This window comes from Marmota monax, unplaced genomic scaffold, assembly GCF_021218885.2.
Source record: "Marmota monax isolate L192 unplaced genomic scaffold, Marmota_monax_Labrador192_F-V1.1 WCK01_AAM20220418_F8-fsc00008, whole genome shotgun sequence".
Taxonomy (NCBI): domain Eukaryota; kingdom Metazoa; phylum Chordata; class Mammalia; order Rodentia; family Sciuridae; genus Marmota; species Marmota monax.
This window is the reverse complement of record NW_026694432.1, coordinates 7963808-7987673: the sequence shown is the minus strand read 5'-3', so window position 1 is coordinate 7987673 and position 23866 is coordinate 7963808. Positions and strand designations below refer to the sequence as shown.

The 23866-nt window shown below is 35.9% G+C and overlaps 1 protein-coding gene across 6 annotated transcripts in view; it reads right to left on the bottom strand.

Moving 5' to 3' along the window:
* Foxj3 (forkhead box J3) overlaps window positions 1-23866 on the bottom strand; it is a 112631-nt gene continuing 88765 nt past the window's right edge. For all 6 annotated transcript variants that reach the window (XM_046468890.2, XM_058570835.1, XM_046468892.2 and 3 more), the window contains 7 exons: window positions 17312-17440; window positions 14514-14688; window positions 10909-11325; window positions 6659-6760; window positions 6102-6293; window positions 5066-5173; window positions 1-3020 (listed from right to left, as the gene is read on the bottom strand). In XM_046468890.2, coding sequence (XP_046324846.1) covers window positions 2905-3020; window positions 5066-5173; window positions 6102-6293; window positions 6659-6760; window positions 10909-11325; window positions 14514-14688; window positions 17312-17440 — 1239 coding nt within the window. In that variant the 3' untranslated portion in view covers window positions 1-2904. The remainder of the gene's footprint in view (window positions 3021-5065; window positions 5174-6101; window positions 6294-6658; window positions 6761-10908; window positions 11326-14513; window positions 14689-17311; window positions 17441-23866) is intronic.

The following is a 23866-nucleotide window of genomic DNA, read 5'->3' as shown; positions in this document are numbered from 1 at the left end:
TTTTAAGAGTTAACGTAATATATTTATTTTAAGTGCCATTCATGCATATCAGTCTGGCAGCAACAATCCTAATGACACTTGGAATATTTCTTTACAGCACTAAACAGTTACAAAGAATGGGTGCCGTTCATCATAGAGGCAGAATATGAAATCGTGCAATAGCAAAACTGTAGAAACATTAAAACACTGACTGTCCAACAGCAGTACAGAGAGCAGGTTTGTGTTTGCACAAAAAGCCAATGCATTTTCATCACATATATACAATATAGATATGTACACATCACCCTCTGAATGAACAATATCAAAATACTCTATTCCATTTGAAATTATCCCCAGATTGTTTCCCTCCCACTTCAAAGGACATTTGAGAGACACATATTTACAAGAACACACATGAATACATTTACATTTCAAAAACTGCCACAAATGCCAGTCGGATTATTTTCCTGGACAGAATGCCCCGTTTGATTACATGCATTTATTATTCTTTTTCCCCAAAGTCTTTAGTCAGTCTAAGCCCAAGACAGAACTTGCTTTTTTGCATTAGCAACTACCAACAGAAATGACCAGTAGAGAGATTCTCTTTGACTCACCAGATAGCCCTGTCTGGTCATGGCCCAGATGCCAGTCCTGGGTTTCTGGGCCACCTGGACCACAAGAGAGTGGGATAGGTATGGATGAAGACTTTGCCTCCAAGGCCATTGTTGGTAAACTTAAATACTCACAAAAATATTGACCACTGCAAATCAGTAAATGATTACCAAATGAGAAATTAGTGTCACAAAATTTGTAAAATCATTGTTGGTGTTTCTATCCAAATCATTCAGTTTAAGAGACTGCATTCCAATGCCCAAACTGTTTAAAGTGCACATTTCTACCCAAGCAATTCAGACAGTTTCAGAACAGCTATTTTGGCGACTAGGAAACAATGACTTGAGCAGACTTCTGAAAATCACTCCCCCTGTTTTGAAGCTTTTACTCTGCAGGCTGCCAACTCATCTTGCCTTGATCTTTCTAAGAGGGGCCTGCTGGCTGCCTTTCCAGCATCCTCTGATTTTCACTAATCCAAGGGGCTGGAACTGAGCTTCCTTTTTCATGCCAAGCAAAGTCCAAGTGACAAAGAAACATAAAGCTCTTTCTTCCTCCCCAATGTCACCAGCCCTTACCACAGCTGGCTTCCCAGTGACTCATTCAAGGCCACACTCCATTAAAAAAAAACAACAACAAAAACCACGCGCGCACACACACACACATGCACACATACATACACACACAGAAACAACAACAAAAAAAGTATGTTTAGTTCAAGTAGAGATCACTCAACCAAAGAATCACTAAGGCTAATTAAAGTGATTTAGCATATGGCTGATAGAGATCAGAGGTGCTAAAAAAGCAACCAGTGAGCAGTCATTCCTCCTTGATTTGATGGAACCTATATTCCCATTAAAATGAAAAAACTTTTTTTTTTTCTCTAAAGAATCAATTCAAAACCTATTCATTAGGGAAAAAAAATCTCATTTCTTCTATTTCATTATAAAACTAAGACAACCAATCCATGCAAAGTAACTGTGAGACGACATGAAACAATACAAAAAAACTAATAAAGACTCCTATACAAGGTAGGCTTCATTTCAAAGAAAGCCACCCAATGTCATGCACACACAGGACAACGAAAACAAAAAGTCCACTTAGTGACTGCACTGAGGCGAATAGTCTATGTGTAGCTCCATCCTCCTTCCAGTGCTACCTAAACAGAAAGAAGGAAGTAGGAAAACCTGCTTCATGAATCCTGTCCTATTGTTCTGTTGCCCAAATGTTCTTTGATTCAACTTCTAGAAAAATCCTATTTAGCTATTAAGTCTCAATCAGCAGGAATGCTAAGACAGAGAAATACACTCACCTGGTAAAAGGATTGATGATAAAGAGAATGACACAATATCCCTCTGATTGTCTTGTCTGTAAACTCTTTTATCATGAAAAATAATTCTGTGCTTTTCAAACACCACATTTCTCCTTAGTGAATCCCAATAGAAGCTGAGCATTCACAGAAGGTAGTAATAAATATTAAAATAACACTTCTGAATAATAAATACATAAGTGAATGTGGAGGCATTAATTTGTTTAGAGCCAAGCAATGCCCAGCTTCTAGCCATTGAAACAAATTTCAGAGCTGTCATAATGCAGATTTAGGAAACAGACATTGACAAGGTACAACATATACTCTATAACCTCCCAAGCATCAAAACAAATTTGGTCAGTTCTTTATGCTGCTCAGGAACGACATGCCCCTCTGGATTGTTTGAAGAGTATCAAATTCTGGGTTCCTTGACTTATTGGACAGAATTCATTATTACCCACATTTCTGAAAAAGATTAAATAAGGGAAACAGCTTTGGAAAAATCTATTTCCTTTCAGTTCCCTACATCAATTAAAAGCATCCTGCAGAAAATAGCCTAACAAGAATAAAAACTGACAGTAACTTTCTTTTCAAGACATAATAATCCAATTAGAAAAAATTGAAGTCTTTCAGTAATTTTTGTACATATATTTACACATATGTATCTATAAACTGCTTGCAGCAAAATAGGCTCTGTCTGAAAAATCAGTCTGGCACTTGTGGTTAACATCAAACTGACACAAATATGCAAAAAGCTGTCCAAATCACACAACAGTTAGGAGCTACATAGGGCAGTTGGCAGGGAGACAAACATGTAGTACTTGTTTGGGTCAGATAAAAGCAGTAAGTTATCCAGCTAAAATCTTTTTGATTGTCTTCAAAAGAAATTTTGATAACATTGGTGAAGTGATTAGCAACTTTGTTTTCTCAACTGGATTCTCTTAAAACCTTTCCCTTAACTGCACAGAAAGGTGACGCTGGGGTCTGATGCCTTGCAGAAACAAGCCCTACACAATTGAATCCCAGTCAAAGTCATCCTGGATGTCATCTGGAGGCAGGGAGCGCCGCATCTGGAAGGCTTGGGAAGGCATCATGTGCTGCTGGTTCATGGCTCCGTGATGGCCTGGAAGGAAGAAAGTAGTATCAGTAGTGACTTGAGAGAGAAGAATGAAATACAAAACCCATTCCTGAGCATTTTATATGTACCAGATAAACAGCACATACAATAAACCTTCATCCAATTAGCTCATATGATGATCTTCATTTTATAGGTAAACAGGACAAGGTTTAAGAGGATGAGCAAGTTAACCAAAGTCACACTGACAATAAGGGGCCAAGATAAGATTTGAACTCAGTTCACCTGACCCATGCTCTTTTCATTATACCAGACTGCAGCAAGTAGACATGAGAAAAGTGCAGACACAACAGGTTTGGTTTTTTTTTTTTTTTTTTAACAGTCGGCTCTGCTCCAATACATCTGGGCAACAAACTGGCTCACGTAAGAATAGTAAAGAGGAGAATGATGTCAGTGTACTGCTGACGTCAGATTGGGTCATACTGAATTTTCTACAGCAAGTTCATTTTTGAAGTGAACACAGAAAACAGTGAACTACAATAAACCATGGAGAAAGAATTAACTCCACAATTCCTGCTCTACCTGCATTCTTCTTGGATCACTCTAGCCTCTGTCTGATCTTCCCAATTTCAATGCATTCTGCCCGTGTCTCTGTATCTTGACAGACCCCTTCTAAATCAGTTTCATTGTTTTTTAAAGTAGAGATTGAAATTTACTCATAGAATTCATTCTTTTATTAGTGATTAAGCATATCTTTTTTGTTTGGAATTTTTTTACTGGATCTTTGTTAGTACTGAGATGACAAAATTTTTACTAGTCTCCTAGAACTTTTAATGTAAAATTATATAAAATGCTGAAGCTTTCAGTAGATCATGGTATAGCAAAAATAAATGCCTGCATGCTTTTTATTTAACAAAAACTTATAAAAGTCTTTACCATACCTCAGGGACTAATTTATGTGATTTCCAAATTACCCTACTTTACGCCTCGTAATGACCCACAGAGCTAGGTAGTGTTATTAGTACCCTTTTACTGACAGGGAAGCTAAAGTAGGAGGGTTCAGAAGCTTGATCAACATCTCATAGCTATTAAGTGGTAAAGGACCAGGATTCAAACCCTGGCAGTCTGGCTCCATAGTGTGAACTAACGTTATCACGCCACCTACAAATTACTAGGTGAGTGCTAACAAAATATAACATCTTTCCCCTTCATCAAAGCACGTGTCACTTGGTCTCACTCCTTCTTCACTACTGTCTGGCACACAGTTTTAAGCCAATCTCCATCCTCCACATTACCTTTTCTTTCCCGCATATAGTTTAAGTAAAGGGTGGTGTGGTATATGAGAATAACAATGGACTCTGAATCAGAAATAAGGCCGTGAGTCTTGGTTTGGCCATCTATCAAACTGGGTGGCCTGGGGAAGTTCTCTTTTCTTCTGAGCCCCTATTTCCTCATCTAGGTGATCCTTAAGGATCCTTCCAGCTCTAACAATGTGCTTCAGTCCCCTAGCTAAATATAACTTTCCCTATATTTAGGAACCTAGGAGGAGGAAAAAAGCTTATCAACTAGGAAGTCCTCAACTTACCTCCTCTGTAAGAAGTATCCCTAGCGGAGGGAACTCCACTGGAATGAATGGAGCAGAATCTACAGGAGCTAATCAAAGTAGGTTCCCTAAAGCCCAATAACCTGCCAGTGTCCTATCCTCTCACAGCTACTCTGTCCCCAGGCCCCCAACAAAGAATTTACTCCTTTCTGAAGCAGCATCATTGATTGTTGGGACAGCTTAAGCTTTTTAAAGAATTTTACATTTATTTTTATTGGTGTAATATATTATACATAATAGGATTTATTGTTGCAAATTCATACATGCACACAATGTAACAATACAGTTTCATACCCTAGACCTCTCCTTCTCCCTTTCTCTGGTCCTTTGGTTCTATAGGTCTCCTTTCTATTTATATGAGACCACATACCTTTTTTTTTTTCCTCTGTAAATGTCAACATATGAGAGAAAACAAACACTTGACTTTCTGCTGAGCTTTTCAAGAGTAAACACTGAGCACCAACTGCAACAAACACATACATACACTTACCTGCCATCGTTGTTCCTGGAGTGCTGAGTGCCTGTGGGATATGAGGATAACCAGGGGGTGGCATCACTGAAGGAGGGAGATTTTGCCTAGAGTCTATGTACAAGTTTCCTAATCAGATTAAATAGTAGAAAAAAAAAAGACATTTACCATAAATCAAACAAATAAAGCATTAAGATCTTAACAAAATTATGACCTAAAACTTAACAGGTAGGGTGAGAAGGGAGAAGGAAGAAAAATCACTCTTTTCTGATGCTAAAGCTCTGTAGAAGATGGTACTGGCTTTTTGAACAGCCTTCTAGGCTGGGTGGTGTACACTGGCACTAATTCTGGCGCTGCCACTTATTCTCTGTAAGCTCAGAAGCAAGTTTTATCTATTGCTGGTGTCACACACCTCATCAATTCACAAGTGTTTTTATACTCATTACTTTATCTAATCTTCCACTAAGCCCGCAAGGAGAAAAAGATAAAAAGCTACTATTCCTTTTCTACAGATGAGCCTTTCTGAAGCTCAGAAAGGCTAACCTGACATGGCTAATGCACTTTCTAAAGCATGCACCAGGTTGGGGAAGCCATGCTACTAAGAGTAATATGGTCAATCATACATTAACATTTTCCAGACTCTGTCCTACAAAATCTTAGCTCTCTTTTTACACATCCTCAGAGTCTAAGCCACAACCCAAAGACAAAACTGATTTTTTATTGGAGATTAATATCTTTTAATGGCTTTGAAATTCTGACTTTAAAGGCAGAGGGGATGGGAATTAACAGAGGGTTATAGGAATAAATAGAAATCTACATTAAACATTCTAAACTATTTTTGAAGTTCTGTCATATTTTTATTACTTTTATTTTCACAGAGAAATTTTTATCATTTCTCATTTTTTCTATGGTCCCATTTTAGAGCCTGAACAATGAAAACCTGACATTATGTCTACTCTCCAAGTAAACTTGGAATTTGTTAGCAACATAACAAGTTGCCTAAGAGTGAATTTCATACAAATGAGAGATAAAATCAAGAAGATTCCTAAGCCCATACCTGTTCCAATGTGTTGGGAAGGTTTTGCTGGATGCATGGCACCATGACAAACATTTTGCTGAACATTACTCTGTGAGTGGATAAGGCCAGTTTGTGTAAAGAACTGATTAAGAGAAGAACAGAGATCAGCAAACTGAACCTGATCTAAAGACCAGTTCTTCAGATCTGCCTGTCTCATACTCTCCATCAGACCTACGAGGAAAGCATTTGAAAGACAGTTAGCAGAGTTCTGCAAATGCTCGGATGAAAACAGCAAGGTACTATTTTTCTTAGCCCTTAAATTTCCAATGACTCATTTTAAATTTACCCATGCAATGAGGAATAAGAGATTACTCAAAGCACAATTCTTTTAAATATAGTCAAACTTCTTTCAGAACCCATCCATGACCCTCTGCCACATCAATTGGCCAAATATTTTATTATGAATTTTACAAAGTGTTCTTTTTAAGCATACTACTATCTGCAAAAGAAGTGCCTTTACATGAGATGTTTCTACAAGGAAACATAAGCTTCCAGACAAAACAACCATGTATATATAAGAAAGAACCAGTACTCACCTTGGAACTGGGAAAGGTCTACATCTGACCAATTAACACTGCTGGCAATTCGACAGCTTTCTTTTAGCATATCAAGTGTTGCATACCAATCATTAGAAACACCTATAAAGTAATATTGACAATATTGTAATTCTCAAATAATGAGAGTTTTAAGAGTATGTTAAGAGAAGGCAATGAGCTGACCTTATTTCTGACACTGTTCTGATCCCTGTCCAGTCTTTTAAAAGAAAGGGAAATGTACCCAGTTTACCAGGTGTTAGGACAATCTGCTCTGTGAGATAGGTAGAAAGGGTATAATTTCTCTCCATTTTACAAGTGAAAGAAACTGAACCCAGAGAGGTGGTTGAACTTTACAAGGTCCCTATGATGAATCTAACACTTGAACACAGGTCTTCTAACTTATAGTTAGGCAGCCTACAAACTGTCATAACACCTTGTAACATCAAACTTGATGCTGTTCTTTTCATTTTTTTTATAGGACCAAGCACAAAAAGTTATGCAAACCAGTACTTCCTTCTAGTTGTTTCATTTTCCTGTCTTGTTATAATCTTAAAAGACATGCTCTTCCTCACCCACTGAGAAAGGCACACGTTCAGAAGCAATATATAGTATAATTTAATGCACTGTTGTCTTAAGAGAGATGGGCCACCTCATATAATAATAGTGGATGCTTCTTAAAAGGCAAACTTAGGAGAGAAAGAAGTGCTTTAACATAGTCCTCTGCCAAGGTAGTGAATGAGAAGGCTGAGACTTCTGTAAGAAATGCTAATGAATCCAGGTCAGGACATTTCTAGTTAGAAATGGTGTCCTCTGCAGAATGTGACATCATCAGAAGAATTTAAGACTTCATACTCTACAACAAAGTGGGCACTGGGCAGGGACCATGAGGAAAGAATTGCCCTCAATGAGAAGGTGTTAAATAGAGGAAAAAAAAATCATCCATTTAGGGATAGCTGCTAAGTTACTGTTTTTAGGATTACTTCTGAAAGGATGAAGGTGAGAGCTAATAAAAAAGATTGTTTTAAGAAAAAAATCTCACGGAAACTCTTAGTTATATCAACTTTTGGTTACTTAAAAAATTCTTCCAATATGGATTTTTAAAAATAAACAATGAACCAGAGACAACATGACCCAAGAACCCATAAATTTAGGGAGAAATTTGTTGGAGGAAGAGAATTTAATTAATGCCCCAAACAAGCCACAAACATTCAAATCTATCATACTCAGATCCTCTAGTCTAAGAAGAACTTTTCAGATAAGAAAACCAAGATTCAAAGGAATTTTATGATTAAAGTCACCTAGGTAATATAGATAGCCAAAGCAGTACTAGAATCCAGATCTCTTAATCAGAAGATCAGAGTAGCACAAAGGCCCACTGAAACAATAGCATGCTAGGAACTAGGGCATTCTTGCCATGACTGATTCCACCCTCACATACAATGGGGATAGCAAGAGGAGGGCTCCTTTGATAAATGCTTATTTGATAAGCCATACTAATAATATAACCTATGCAGAGATAGTAGGGGAGCATACCCTACCCATTCAACTTAGTATATGTCCACTGATTTTAATCCTTTTAAAATAACCACTCTCAGGCTTCAAAGTCAGGCAGGTCAGGATATAAAAACCACTTAATGGTAATGTGATATTGAGGAAACTACTTCTTTTCTTGTACTTTTCCTATCTATAAAATGTGATGATTTGGGAGGATAATGAGATATTGCCTAGTACATAATGAGCACTCAAACCACTTCTATTCCTTTCTTGTTTCCTCCCTATTTAAGACAACCTGCTTAGTCCATTCTTTCAAACAAAAATGAGTCATTCACAGGGATGAATTATTGTCACAACTGTAGTAATTATTCCTTCCCACAGTGAAGTCTATTTCTTCCTGGGCAAGCTACCACTGGCTAGTAGACTACCAAAGGCACATCATAGATTGTTCTCAGCTCTAACAGTACCTTTTTATTTCCTGGCAATCATTAGACTAAATGAAAAGGCAGGTATGACTGAGTACCACAGACTTCTGCTGATGCCCAATCTCTACTCATTAGTCAATCCCCATAATCATATTAAGGAAAGGCTTAAATTTCTGAAAAACATACTGGTATTTAAAGGCAGGCAATAGTAACTGACTTGACCCTAAAGAAGTTTAAATGCTGATTTTTATATAATTTTTTTCTCTAAGTGTATATCTAAAAATAATTTCAAGATGCTTAGGAAATATTCCACTAAAGCAAGAACTATTTGCATTTTGGGAGAGGACTGAACCCAGGGGTGCTCTACCACTGAGCTACACCCTCAATACTTTTTATTTTGAGACAGGGTCTCTCTGAGTTGCTGAGACTGGTTTCAAACTTGTGATTCTTCTGCTTCAGACTCCTGGGTCATTGAGATTACAGGCAGGTGCCACTGCCCCAGTTCACTATTTTTATTTTACCTTTAGAACATACTTAGAAAACGATGATCAATTTTTAACTGGTGGATAAGAACCAGCGCTGTCTAGTATTTAGAAATTTTCCTTCTAAGACAAAGATCTCATCAGAAAATATATCCCATGCTTGTATAATTTGATAAAAATGGATTCTACTGTCATGTATATCTAAGAAGAACCAATAAAATAATTTAAAAAAAATCTCAGTAGTTGGTAAGAGATCAGCTAGACAAGCTGAGGGAAGGACCTGACACATGTATTTGCTAGAGAGCAAACCCAGGGCCTGTGTGTCTGCTAGGCAAGCAATCTTGACACTGAGCTATCCTTAGGCCTTTTATATTTCTTATGTTGCCCAGGATGGCCTCAAACTTGTAATCCTTTTGCCTCAAAGCCCCCAAACAGCCAGGATTATGGACATGCGCCACCACTGCCTGAAAGGACCTGTACTTTGCATTCACCTTGTAGTCCATTCCATGGCACTCCCTTGGAGTTCCATAGCGCAAAGATTGTCTGACTTCTGAACAATGTCAGTGAGGTACCTTGCCAGAAAACATCAACACATACCTTTCTTTTTTTCCCTTCAGTACTGGGGATTGAATAGAGGAGTGTTCCTCTATCATGAGCTGAATTTCCAGCCCTTTTTAAAATTTCTCTTTTAAGCAAGTGTCTTGCTGTATTGCCCATACTAGCCTTTAACTTGTGATCCTCCTGTCTTAGCCTCCTGAACAGTTGGGATTACAGGTATACGCTGCCACACTCAGTTCATGAAGATTTATTTTAAGAGCAACAGATTTGGGAGGACAGGAAGTGGGGGCAGGATATAAATAATGTTTTTTTCCTTTACAATCTTTCATCCTATGAGATCAAATACTTGGCAACAATAAGAAGAGGAGGTATAGGCATGAATAATTATATGAAAAGTGTTAGCCTACGCATTTTGCATCTGTATTCTCAAATGATTCTCATGACATTGTACACCACAGAATTTTAGCTTCATTTTTATAGGCAAGCTAATAACAAGACAAAAGAAATTAAGTAATTTGCCCAAGGGCACAGCCATACTGAGGATTAAAATATAGGTCTTTCTGACACAAACCTGTTCTTTTAGAATCACACTGCATCACAAGAGATAAGAAAGACTATTCATCCCACACACTCCTTTTTTGGGGGTACTGAGGGTTGAACCTAGAGGCACTGTACCACTGAGCTATATCTCCAGACCCCCACCGTTGTGGTCTTCTAAGTTGCTGATCAAATTTGTGATCCTCCTCTCTCAGCCTCCTGAATCACTAGAATTGCAGGCATGTGCCACTACACCCAGCTTCCATTTTCTTCTCAAAGTCTCATTGGAAGCAGTGGACAAAAGAATAAGCCTATGAGGATTACTGAGTTTGGCTATGATACCATAGTATAATTTTTTTTTTTTTTTTGGTATCAGGGATTGAACTCAATCAACCACTTAGCCCTAGCCCCAGCCCTATTTTGTATTTTATTTAGAGACAGGGTCTCACTGAGTTATTTAGCGCCCCGCAGTTGTTGAGGCTGGCTTTGAACACACGGTTCTCCTATCTCAGCCTCCCGAGCTGCTGGGATTATAGGCGTACCCATCGTGCCTAGCTCCATAGTAAATTCAAACTGGGAAAATCTCCAGGTCAACTTATAGGTTAAACGAGTTGCAACTATAGGATTACAATAAGTAAACACAAAAGGAGACAAGTGAAAGGGGTTTGAAATAAATGCTACATGAGGCCCAAATAACAAAGAACAGATCTTAATTCACAGTTAGCCATATACATGCCAGTAGATGAAAACTTACCAGAATTACAGGATACCTGTTGTGGGGGTGGGGGTGCCTGATGTGTTAACGTCTGATGCTGATGATTCGGATGGTGCTGTATGTGTTGATGTGGAGAGGGGTGCTGAGGGTGAGTGGACTGGAGCTGGCTGTGTTGCTGTGGGTGTGGTGCCGTGTGCTGGGGACGCTGTGGATGCTGTGGTAAACCATGCGGTCGATGGGGTGTATGTGGAGATGGCTGTGTGTGCATCTGGGGGTGGGACAGTGAGACTTGTGCAACAGAATTACTGCCCGTGGTGTTGAGGCCACTGCCATGACTGTTGGTCAGGTTGCTTTGGTTGCTGTGTGGGTGAGAGCTCACTGTACTGCTAGGAGAGTGCTGATAGGAACACGAAGTGTGGGACTGCTGGGAAGATTCAGAAGGGATGTTCATCAAACCTACAAACAGTCAAAGAGAGCAACAGCATTCACGGTCAGATTTCAATTGTACTGTACGTCAAACATCTCCAAAATTTTTAGAAAGCAAAGCATTCCTGTCTTAGGAAGCAACAGTGGTTCTGTTTAACAAGTGTTTATAGAACATCTCATACACCAAGCTCTGGGATTACTGATAAGAGTAAAAAACAGCGTTTCCTGCCCTGAGTAGTGCATGGTTTAGAGAAAGAAAGACATTTAACAAGATTATGACCCACAATTTAAGTACTTAAGCAAAAGTATACAGAGGATTACAATAGCTTAGCTCCTTGTCTATTTAGCTAAGAATGGGCTAGAGATACACAGAGAAGTCTTCCTTAGAAACACAGTGTCTGAGTTAAGTCTTCAAAGCTGAGTAAATACTGGGGAAAACATGGAAAGGTGTTGAGTCACATTCAGGATGTTTCTCTATGGGTATGAAGATCAAGATTTTGAAGATAAGGTGAGAAATAAAGCCTGGTTATTTCATATTTTTTATCTCTGACTACTCCAAAAACATTATACCCTAAGTGGCTAACATCCCTAAGACTAAGCAAAAGAGCCACCTCCACTCTTCTTCATTATTCTATGGAATATTCTTGAAGTACATGGAGTAAAGGGGCTAAAACTGCATACTTTATATTACCAGAAAGTAAAGGATCAAAACCTCTCCACTGTTGTTTACTAACTTCTATGAACCACAATTATCTCACCTCTAAATGGGCACAGTAATAGTACCCACTTGAAAGAGTTGTAAGGATTACATGTCTTGGTGCAAACGCAAGAAGAGCTCAGTAAATGTTAGTTGCTATGAAAATGATTAGGTAAGAAGTGCCTAATGTTAAATAATGCATGTCTGGTTTGAAGTAGTTAGTAAATCTTACTGCAACATTTGGTTCTACATAACTAGGCTATTTTCATATCCCAAAGGACAGTCCATACAATGTTTTACTGCACCAAATATAAAGCATTCTCTATTGGAGGAAAAAAATTTTTCACAAGATATTTATCAGTGAATAAAAAGAATCAAAAGATTTTTAACAATGATAAAAATTGTTCTCATATTTCTAGTTAATAATAAAACTGTACTTGGGCCCAGTGAAAGCAAAACAAAACAAAACCTGACAAGTTAAGGTTTTGATGGTAGAAGAGTTAAAAAATTCTTGGGGCTGGGGGTGTAGATCAATGGCAGAGTGCTCTCCCAGCAGGCATGAGGTTCTAGCTTTGGTTCCCAGGACCAGGAAGAAAAAAAAAAAAAATTCTATCTTGGCCTTGGAAAATTGTCATTTATGAGGAACCAAAGGGTTATTACACAGGAAGATGAAATAAAAAATTTATTTCTAATAAAATTCTAACATTCTAAAATTGTGATAGAACTGATAGGTGACCTACATCATATTTTTAATCTCAAACTATTTTTAAATAAAGTAAAACAAAGCAAAATATCTCCCCAGAAACCCAAAGTTGCTTTTTCTGAAGTCAGGGAAGGAAGCTGCTAGATTTCCCTCTCCATCTGCACATTTCTCCTCCTTCACCTTCTAAAACCTTTATAAAAGCCAAGGGCTCTGAGGGGAACAATATAAAAACCTCTGACTAGTCCAATCCCCATTTTATAAATGGGGATCCTGAGGTATGGAGAGGTGGAATTATGGTATAACCTGCACTAGAACCCAGAATTCCTAACAATGCTCCTTTCTAAAAATAGTGTGATAAAATGGAACTATGGACTTCAGAATTTACCACCATTGTTATTTCAAAATCAGTATTTTTCTATTGTATTATGAAGGCTGGATATGTTTAGAAAAGTCTTACATTAGTTCTTTTTATACTCTCATAGATAAAACATTTAAGACAAAATTTGAGAAAACATGACTTTTACTTCAAAACTACTGAACAAAAATACAATTTGTATACAAGCTATCATATTCATCAATTAATGTATAACATTAGTATATAACATTAACTTTTATATCTGACAATAAGCATTAAAAAGTAAACTATAAGGACAAGGACTTTTGTCTATTTTGTTCATTGTTATCTTCAGGTAAACTTGGGGTGCTATGGTTTAAATGTATACTTCATTCAAAATTCATGTTGGAACTCAACCCCCAAGGTGATATACAATATTAGGAGTTAGGGCCTTTAGGAGGTGGTTAGGAATTAGTACCTTAAAAGAGCTCAAGGAAACTAGCTAATTCCTTTTTGCCCTTCTCTCTCTTCTGCCATGTGAGAATGCAGTATTCAGCAACATGTGTGAACACAGCTAGAAGGTGCCATCTATGAAGTACAATCCCTCTCCAGATACCAATCTACCTTCATCTTGGATTTTTCAGCCTTCAGAAACTTGTGAAAAATAAATTTCTATTTATAAATTTCTCTCTCTTGGGTTATTTTGTTATAGCAACAGGAAAGAAATAAAACATAGGGTATAAATAGTTAATCCGACAATTAACTGGGAAATGCTTCAGTAGTATAGTCCCCAACAATTTCTGACTAATGTTCTATATGGGAAAAAATACAACATTTTGACCCTAACAAATGACTCTGACTAAAATTAAACCAGTTATTAATGTGACAAGAACACACTATAGCAATAATCTAACATCTGGTGGGAATGCAATACTATATACTACCTTTCAGGATTAAAATCTGATTTTAGTATGTTGTCTAAAATGATTCAGATATACCACTAGCTAGTATGTTCACTTGTAAGTAGCATTCACAAAACCACAAACTTCGTGCTACTACAGTCCAATAGCTACCCCTTTGTTAATGTCAGTCAGAACAGAAGCAAGGCCCATCCATTCTTGTGGTGCCTCATTCACCAAACACTTCACATTCCAAATATCACTAATTAATCATGACAGTCTTTCCCACATGGTATAGATACAGTCAGAATTTGTCAACTTAGTGCTCCAGGACACTTTAGTAACCAACTAAAGTTGGCATACAAGATGAAATTTATCTGTCATTCCTGTGCCTGACTAAATATACGCAGACTAAATACATACAGAGCATAGTGACGGCACAAAAGGCAAAAGGAAATTATCTGATCCTGAATGTAATAATATCATCTAAAATTAAGAAACTACAACCACTATTGTGTGAAAATAATTAAAAGACCATTTCTCCATAAAATTCTTGTTACAAAAAAGATATTTGAAAAAACTCACCTTGTTGACTAAGTGACTGCTCAAAAACTGACTTATAAAGGCTCCGAAATGAGGCACTAAGATCTTCAAAATTATATTCTGAGAAAAGTAGTTGCTTGTCTCGTTCTGGAAGGTTGTATTGTGGCTGCTGCTGAGGAGTTAATGATTGAGAGACTGGTTCTGGATGGTTTGTCACCTAACCAAAAAAAAAAAAAACAATTTATATGTATACACACACACACACACACACACACACACACACACACACACATATAATAAAACTAACTTGGTGGCTTTATATTGCAATTGGTTTGTTACATGACACATTTAACAGAAAACATGAGTGTCAACATACAACACTGAAATCCAAAAGAAATCAAATGTCTTTTGGACACTCTCTAGCTGGCTGTACCCTTATGGGTAGAGCAAAATCATTAATGCGGAACTTAAAGAACCATAGAAATCTAATACAACTTCCACATTCACAGAAAAGGGGGGGGGGGGAATGATGCCAAAGATGATACAAACATAATGAGTTAAGAGCTGAAACCTTCCATTTCTGTAGAATTATCTTGATTTCTACAGAAACAATTTGGTGTCAAATTCTATTACACTATGAAGCTACTAACATTTCCTTCATTTATACAACTATTCTTTAAGAAAATAAACTCAAATACCATGAGTACTGTGAGCAGATGTGTGGCATTGCCCAAAAAAGCATGGAGCTTTAATATGCCTAATTCTTCATTTCTAAAAGAATTTTTATTTTTAATGAAATTGAAGGTAAATAAGAAATGAAGAAATAAAAAACAAAGGAGGTACTGGGAACTGGCTCAGTGGTAAAGCAGGCTGTGAATGTGAATCTTATTTAGGACAATGGCTCCACCATTGGCACCCTGGTGACCTTATCAGACACCACGCACACCATATGGGCACTGTACAATGGGAGGACGACTTAAACCTTAGGGGAACAGCTTAATTACCTTGGAACATGAGATAACAAGCGGTCTTACAGTTCTCATTTGCTCTCCTGTCTTGTGTGAGGTGACCATGGGGCAGCTTTGCATCTTTCTCATCTGTCTCCCAGGAAAGGTACAGCTATCTGTTCTTCCACTATAGAGTGACTCAGTACTTTCTGTAGTCTGTCATTTCTATTTACTGGTTTTGTGTGGTTGTGTGGGATGCAGGGAACTGATACTATGATGATCTGGCTTACATGATGATGACTACATATTATATATTGTATATTACTTTCACAGATTCATTATATACTTAGAGTAAGTCTTGCATAGACTTCAAACAGTCTGTATAAGTAATAAAACTGCCTCATTCCATGAGGATTCACTATCTTTACAGGTTTAATTTGTAGACCTGTGACAAACCCAAGGAGCAGCAGCCACTACCACTCTTTCTTAAGAATTACCTAACCGCTTGACATCTTGTTATTAAATGAAAATACAGTCGACAATGTCTACCTTTCAATAGGGAAGCTTAACCCATTTAAACTGATAGGTATAACAGACTTGTTAGTTTTCACTTTTGTCACCTAGTTCTATAAATGTTCTGTAATGTTTTCCTTTTATTGTATTTTGTGATATTGGACTCTGTATACTTGGATTTCTATTCATCTCAAGTTTTTTTGTACTTAACAATTTAAAATCATTAAATTTTTGCTTAGTTTGCATCAATGCTCCAAATGTTCTTTTTTTCTATCATGACGCCATCAGGACTAAGTCTTTAAATTAATTCATTTTGGGTGGGTACAATTTGTTATTCCCAATCTACACCCTCAAAACTGTACAGTACTCCACTATCTGCTAACACATAGGAGAACTGAAGATAAGCCTGATTTGTGTTTCTTTATATGTAACTTATTTCTTCTGTCAGGGTATTTATAGGGATGATTACTTTTCAAATTTTTAAATTTGCCACAATGTATATAAATACAAATTTTTTCCTACTAATTTTTCTTAGAACTCAAGATCTCTTACTGAAAACTGACTCTATACGACCTTTTTTGGTTTCTTCAGCACGGGCACTTAAGATTCTAGTTTTCCATATTTATTGTCTTCTTTTACATATTTTTATTCCCTTTTCTGTTTCTTCTGCATTCTGAGAATAATATTTTTCCAAAACACTGAAGATAATTTTGAAGAGTAAAATTTATGTTTTTCTTACATTTACTGTGAACTTTAATTCTGCTGAGTTTTTGTTTCCCTTGCATTATTTTCCTATCTCAAGTCCCTCCTTTTACATATTTCCTATTTACTCATTTTGGAAAAGGGAATTATTTGGTGAGATGGAAGTTATACTGATGAACAATGTAGTGTGCAATTCTTAGGCTTTATTCTCTGCCCAACTGTAAGGATAGTAGTAGATATTTGCAAAGAAATATCAGATAATCCAATGATCATGTAATAGGTAACAAATTAGCACACTGGCATTACTTATACACAGGTTCCTTTATAGCATTGTTTTTCCCCCCAAAGAAAAATGAGAATATCATCAACTATGATTCACTACAGTATATTTTTTCCCCATTCTAATTGCTTTTTGTTTAGGCACAAAACAGATAAAGTGTTTAATACAGCACAACCATCCACATAGTTCTTTCTAACTCAGTAAAATACAAGTACCAAATTAAAACATTACCAAGGTAGAGATCTGCTCTACTTATTAAATTAATAAACTGATTAGTGAAAAAGATGTTTCTTTGTTTTTGTTTTGTTGGGTTTTTTTTTTTTTCATTTTAATTAAATTTGGTTTCGTTCAAGCACTAAATGATTATCCAAAAAGAAGCCAACCTCACTGAGACTTACCGGTGTATAACTATGCACACTCCCAACACTGTTCAAATTAACAGATGCCAAACTCTGGTCTGAGAGACTGTTGTTAAGGCTACTGCGTGGGCTATCACTACCATCCTGATCAGTATTGTACAATGTTACCTGGAATGAAAAGAAGAGCATCAACTGAATAAATAGTTCCTACAATAAAAAGTACTTTTACAGCAATTCTACCAAAAACACAATTGAGCAGGCATGTGGCAAGAAGATAAAACATCAGTGGTCTTCCCTATTAATCAAATTCCATGCTTCTCATTTTTAACTCCATATTCTTCATGAAATAATTTGCTCAATACTCTTCAACTAAAGGTCATGTCTGTCTAGAAGTACATAAATTCAATTTACCAGGCAAAATTTATTAACAACAAAAAAACCTAATTAATAATTAACAAAAATTATGCCTGCAATAAGATTATAGGTTTTTACTGTTAAACATTTCTATAATGTACACATTTATTTTTGTTTAAACTTTAAACAAACTCACTGTTCTATCAAAATCTTAGGCATGAAAAACACCAAGCAAACAAACAAAAAAACCTCTAGGATTTAAAAAAAAAAAAAAATCATACACACCAGTGTTGATGGTATTACAAATTAGAAACAATGTCCAATATACACATAAAACCATAGATATGTGATCTAATTTTAAAAAATTATATGCTAATGTACACATTAGATGTGAACAACTGGATATTAAATTCTTAACAATGGTTAACTGGCAGGGGCTGGGAACTGCTGTAGACTTTTGTCATTGATAAGGTATATTAATACAGTGCTTCAGTTTATCTATAATAATCATTGTAGTTTTTAATTAGAAAGAAAGCTAACAGAAAACTAGCCATACATGTCCTTCAAGGTTCTGTTCAGATGCTAATCTCCACTTTTCCTTCTAATACTTACTCTTCCACAAGAACAATTGATAAATTTGCCTCTATGTTCTAACTAATTTGTAGCAAATTTTTATCTGCCACTAGACTATTACCTTCTTGAAATCCCTATAAATACCTGAAAACAACATACAGCTTTCTGCTCTATACGTAGTTATTTACTAGTAAATTTTAATAAATCTAACTGTCTGGCTTAATAGAAAACAGTGAGATTCTCAAATTTAGCAACTAACTAATTTAATTGATCATCCTCTCTGTGCTGAAAACAGGGTTATGCTTAATGCTCATTAACATTTGCCAAAAAAAGAAAAAGAAAAGCTGAACACATGAAAAACTAGGTACATATATCTCTATACTGAAGGCAAAAACCAAACTGTCCCACATTCACATGTGCTGGAAATAAATGTCTAGGGAAAAAAAGAAAAAAATAATAAAGAAAATTCGGGCCAAGATTTTTCTGGAGAATAACTACAGTATAAATTTCACAAAACAAACCCTATAGAACCCTATGAATAATTTAAAAGCTATAAAACATTAACAACAAATTTCAAACATCCCATGGTCATTTTCTCAGATGCTCATTCTCTCCTATTCATGCTCAGTAGCTACCACTCAAGCCAGAAATACTTTTCATCATTTTGGACAACTCCTTTTGTTTTACTTGGATAGAGCATAAACATTTTTTCAATATAAAAAGAGTAAATTGCACAAATTATTTTATTTTTTGCAAGATGTATATCTCACACAATCACTACCCAGATCAAAGTAAAGACTAGTACTCCTCAAACTTTGATCTCCTACCTCTTTCTTCAGTCTTAAAAATTAAGGAGCCAAGGGGGTTTTGTTCATATTAATACATCTATCAGAAACTGGAGTATCTGAAAGTATAACTTTAAAAATTCTAAATTAATTCATGTAAAAAAAATTACAAGACCAATTTACATGTTAATATGAAAATATGTTCCCCAATAAATAAGTAAAATGCAAAGAGTAGAACTGTTTTACATCTTTATAAATCTAACTGTCTGGCTTAATAGAAAACAGTGAGATTCTCGTAGCTGCTTCCACATTTAATCTGTTCCAGAGTACTGTTTAAGTGGAAGTACAGAAAGAAAACTTGGTAAAGAGAGGAATGTTTTAATCAACTTTACATATAACTGTGGATACCCTCCCTTGATACTCCCAACACACAACAAATGTTTGTTTTGGCAGTACTGGGGCTTCACATTGAGCTACATCTCCAGTCCTTTTTAATTTTCATTTGAGACAGGGTCTCACTAAGTTGCCAAGCTGGCCTCAAACTTGCAATCCTCCTGCTTCAGCCTCCTGAGTCACTGGGATTACAAATATGGCTACTACCTGGCTCAAGTGGCAATTTTTAAAAGATAAACTGCAATGTGCAATGTGAAACCATGGCGATAAATTTTTTATGCTCTGCTCCATTAAAATATACTGTTCTGCTTGTTCTCTGAATGGACCATTTATCCATGCATATTTTTTATTCTAATTTGTTATATATGACAGCAGAATGCATTACAATTCATATTACACATATAGAGCACAATTTTTCATATCTCTGGTTGTATACACAGTATATGCACACCATTCATGTCTTCATACATGTTATCCATGCATAATTTTATAACATCATATATTGGTCATTTTAAAAATAATGATTTGCCAAATTATGTAGACTTCCATATGTTGATGTATTTCATCTTACAACATCAAAAATTAGACTTCTTAACATCATCCCAATCTCATTAGAAAAATCTTTTTAAAAATTAGGAATCAGGGGCTGGGGTTGTGGCTCAGAGGTAGAGCACTTGCCTAGCATGCGTGAGGCACTGTGTTTGACCCTCAGCACCGCATAAAAATAAAATAAAGGTGTGTCTACCTACAACTAAAAAATGTTAAAAAAAAAAACAAACCAAAAACTGGGAACCAAACTCACTGTAGTGAATATGTCTCCCCAAATTCTCTCCCCCCACTCCCCAAAAGCTCAAATTTTACCACAGGAAACAGACATGATCAACTGTTTTCCTTGAAATGACCAGACTCACTTTGTTCATTTTCAAGAAAGCATCTGACAAACAAAGTATTCAAATTAAGTAATCATTGTCAATTGTTCTTTCAAGTAAAAATAGTGATCTATGAACACAGTAGGCAGTTGAGTTTCCAACTCAAATCTCAAAATGCTTTTTAAGAAAAGCAACCAATGCATGCCAGTATGTAGTAGAAATGCTTCTTGCATCCTCCCATGTCACCCCATGGTATACTAAAAAGATGTGAACTCAAAGGCTACAACTTAACAAAACTACTTTTACAGGGCTGGGGTTGTGGCTCAGCGGTAGAGCACTCACCTAGTATGTGTGCACCCTGGGTTCAATCCTCAGCACCACATAAGAATAAATAAAAGTATTGTGTCCAGCTATAACTAAAAATTAAATATTAAAAAAAACAAACAAACTACTTTTCCAAAGTAAAGTGAGCGTATTTTTTAAAAACTCAGTGTACAGCAGTAAAGAATACAATGACTGTATAGTTACATATTATTGCCTTGATGGATGCCTAAAATGCCATCAGGCGTACACACCATCTCTTTTGCCACAGCAATAAAAATGCAAATACAAAGAAAAAAACAAATAAAATATCTTTTTCTAAGAAAACAATTTTGATCTCATGGAATCCCTATAAAAGTCTTGGTTATCCATACATCCACAGACCAATCAAAGTCTGAGAATTGCTGACACACTACAGTACCAGCAGTCCAGAGCCCTACTTGTGCACTCTCACAATCATTCTTCAAAGTTAATTGATAATCCTTCCACATTTCCTGTTCTAGATAACTGCTATGTGGACTTCTATCATTACTGTTATGATTTCCTGTTTTGGGCTAACTATAAGTGGAATCATATATTGTGTGATTTTCTTTTCACCAAGTCTTGTTTTTCATTGCATTAATATCTGTTCTTAATCTTTACAATTTCTATTGTTTTAAATGAACTTAGGGGTGGAGCTAGTTATGTCTCTAGACACCCTGAAATCAATGTGCAACTTTATTTGCAGTTTATACACTACAAAAATGCTCTACCACTGAGATACATCCTCAGTCCTCCCCACTTTTTTTTTAAAGACAGAATTTTTTAATATTTATTTTTCAGTTTTCGGTGGACACAACATCTTTATTTTATCTTTATGTGGTGCTGAGGATCAAACCCAGCATGCCGCGCATGCCAGGCAAGTGCTTTACCGCTTGAGCCACATTCCCAGCCCCTCCCCACTTTTTTGACTGAGATACTTAGAGTTTCTTATTTATCTTTCTTTCCTCATATTTTAATGTCACTTAAAGACTTCATTTTTTCTCTACTTTGTTGTAAGGGTGATTATTTCTATGTCTTTGTTCCAAGGATAGAAGCTACACCCTCAGTCCCATCCATCTTTCCTTAAAAATTATTCTGTTTTATGGGGGGTAGGGTCTAATTGAGAACTTCATTATTTTATTGTTTATATTTAGGTCTAAAATCCACCTGAAATTGATTTTATACACAATATGTGCTTGTTGTTTTATTTTTCCCCATTGATCTAGCACCACTTAATTCTGCTCTGGGTCTCTTCTTATGCCAATACCACACTTACAATAGTTTTCTGCATGAAAATTATACATCTATTTAGTTATACCTCCTTTGTTTTACCTCAGTAATTTTTAGTTTTCTATAAAGTTCATCCTCAGTATTTAATGTTTTTGAATTGCTAACATAAATGTTACCTTCTAAATTTTATTTTCTGTCTGTGGTTAGTACGACTGATTCCTAAAATCAAACAGTGATCTTCTAATAAGAATCCTTGCTAAATTTATTTATTAAGGCTCTAAGGCTCTATCTGTAGATATCTTTTTAAAAATTATTTTTATCAATGCATTGTAATTATACATTATAGTTGGATTCACTGTTACAGATTTGTACCTGCACATAACAACAACAACAACAAAAAAAAAACTAGTCAATTTCATTCCACACTACCTCCCTTTCTTCTCCCTGTTCCTTCTCATCTACTCCACTGGTCTCCCTTCTATTTTCATGAAACGTTCCCCACTACACACACCTTGACACCCCATTCCTTTTCCCTTTAGCTTCCACATATGAGAGAAAAACATGACTCTTAACTTCCTGAAGAAGTTTGAGTTTTGCTTATTTAACTTCACATAATGCTCTCAAATTCCATCCATTTTTCTGCAAATGGACATAATTTCAGTCTTCTTTATGGCTAAATAAAACTCCATGATATATATAAGTTTAATATTAACATAGTTTTCATAATAAAATAACTCTTTACTTTTAGTAACATGTCTTTTTTTCATTTAAAATATATCTCATAAACATCACATAGTTGGGAGTCTTTTAATTTGGCCTGATAATCTTTTAAATTGAGTATTTAATGTGTTTACATTTAATATAATTCCCAAAGTAATTAGATTTAAATATTATTTGTCTTTCTTTGCTCCCATTGTTTCCTTCTCTTCCTACTTTTGGATTAGCTAAGGATTTATTTTTTTTTTATTAGTAGTTGTATATTCTTTTAGTTGTTTTTTTTTTTTTTTTAAGTAATCCAGAGCAATGGTTTGTAAGGTGTGAAATTATAATCAACAATTTATGACATCACAGAAGTTCTGGATGGTGTTATCTTCCGCCAAACAAAATTTAGTTTTTTTCTTGCAAGAATATTCAACTATCATTCTAAAACAGTTGAAACTACTCTATTTTTGTATGCTGCTACAGAACAAAACCTTTGTCAGGTAACATCTTGAAAACCTAGAGTATTTACCATGGTACTGTCCTTCTGGCAAGACCAAGAATTACAAGGAAATTTGCAGGGCTTATCTCAATGTGTTCACCTTTTCAAAGATCCTGGTCCCTGAAATAACTATAAAGTTGTCTTGGTCCCACTGTCTCCTTCCTCTTTTTTATCATGTACATGATATGTGTGTGTGTGTGTGGGGGGGGTGTATTTTATAGATAGGCAGAAAGGTTTTTCTGATACTAGCTACTCTGTATCTAAAAGGAGATGTCCAAAAATCCATCCCCTTTGACACTACTTTATTGCCTCAAAAAATCTCAGCATTACTACTTTCTAACTGCTTCCTAATAACCACCTATTAGAAATTTCTGATTTCAATCAGACCACTTCACCAGAATTTCTCCAGGCTAGTTGGCCAGAATAGATATGATGTTTAAAAGGACAAATTTCTAGGCCTTTTTCATAAGAATAGAGTAAAACTTGGTAAGACAGCATTGAAATTCTGGTATTACCACCAACAGCAGGGGGGAAAAAAAAGCCCTTCCTAAGTGATTGTGATGTGATCATTACATAGACTGTCATGTGGGAAAAACCATTACTCTATACATCATCTGCCAGTTTCTTTCCTAAATTGGAAATCTGATTATGTCACTCTGATTATCTGTAAACCTGTCTTCTGTTTATTCATTTTACCAACAAAAAGATTCTATGAATACTAGATTACTACAATGGTGTAAATATGTATGGTATTTGTATTTATGTGTTGGTTGAGCAAGTGAAAGAAAAAGAAAAATAATGCAAGTGCCAGCGAAAGCCAAGACAGAAGAAAGTGTGTGTGAAAGCC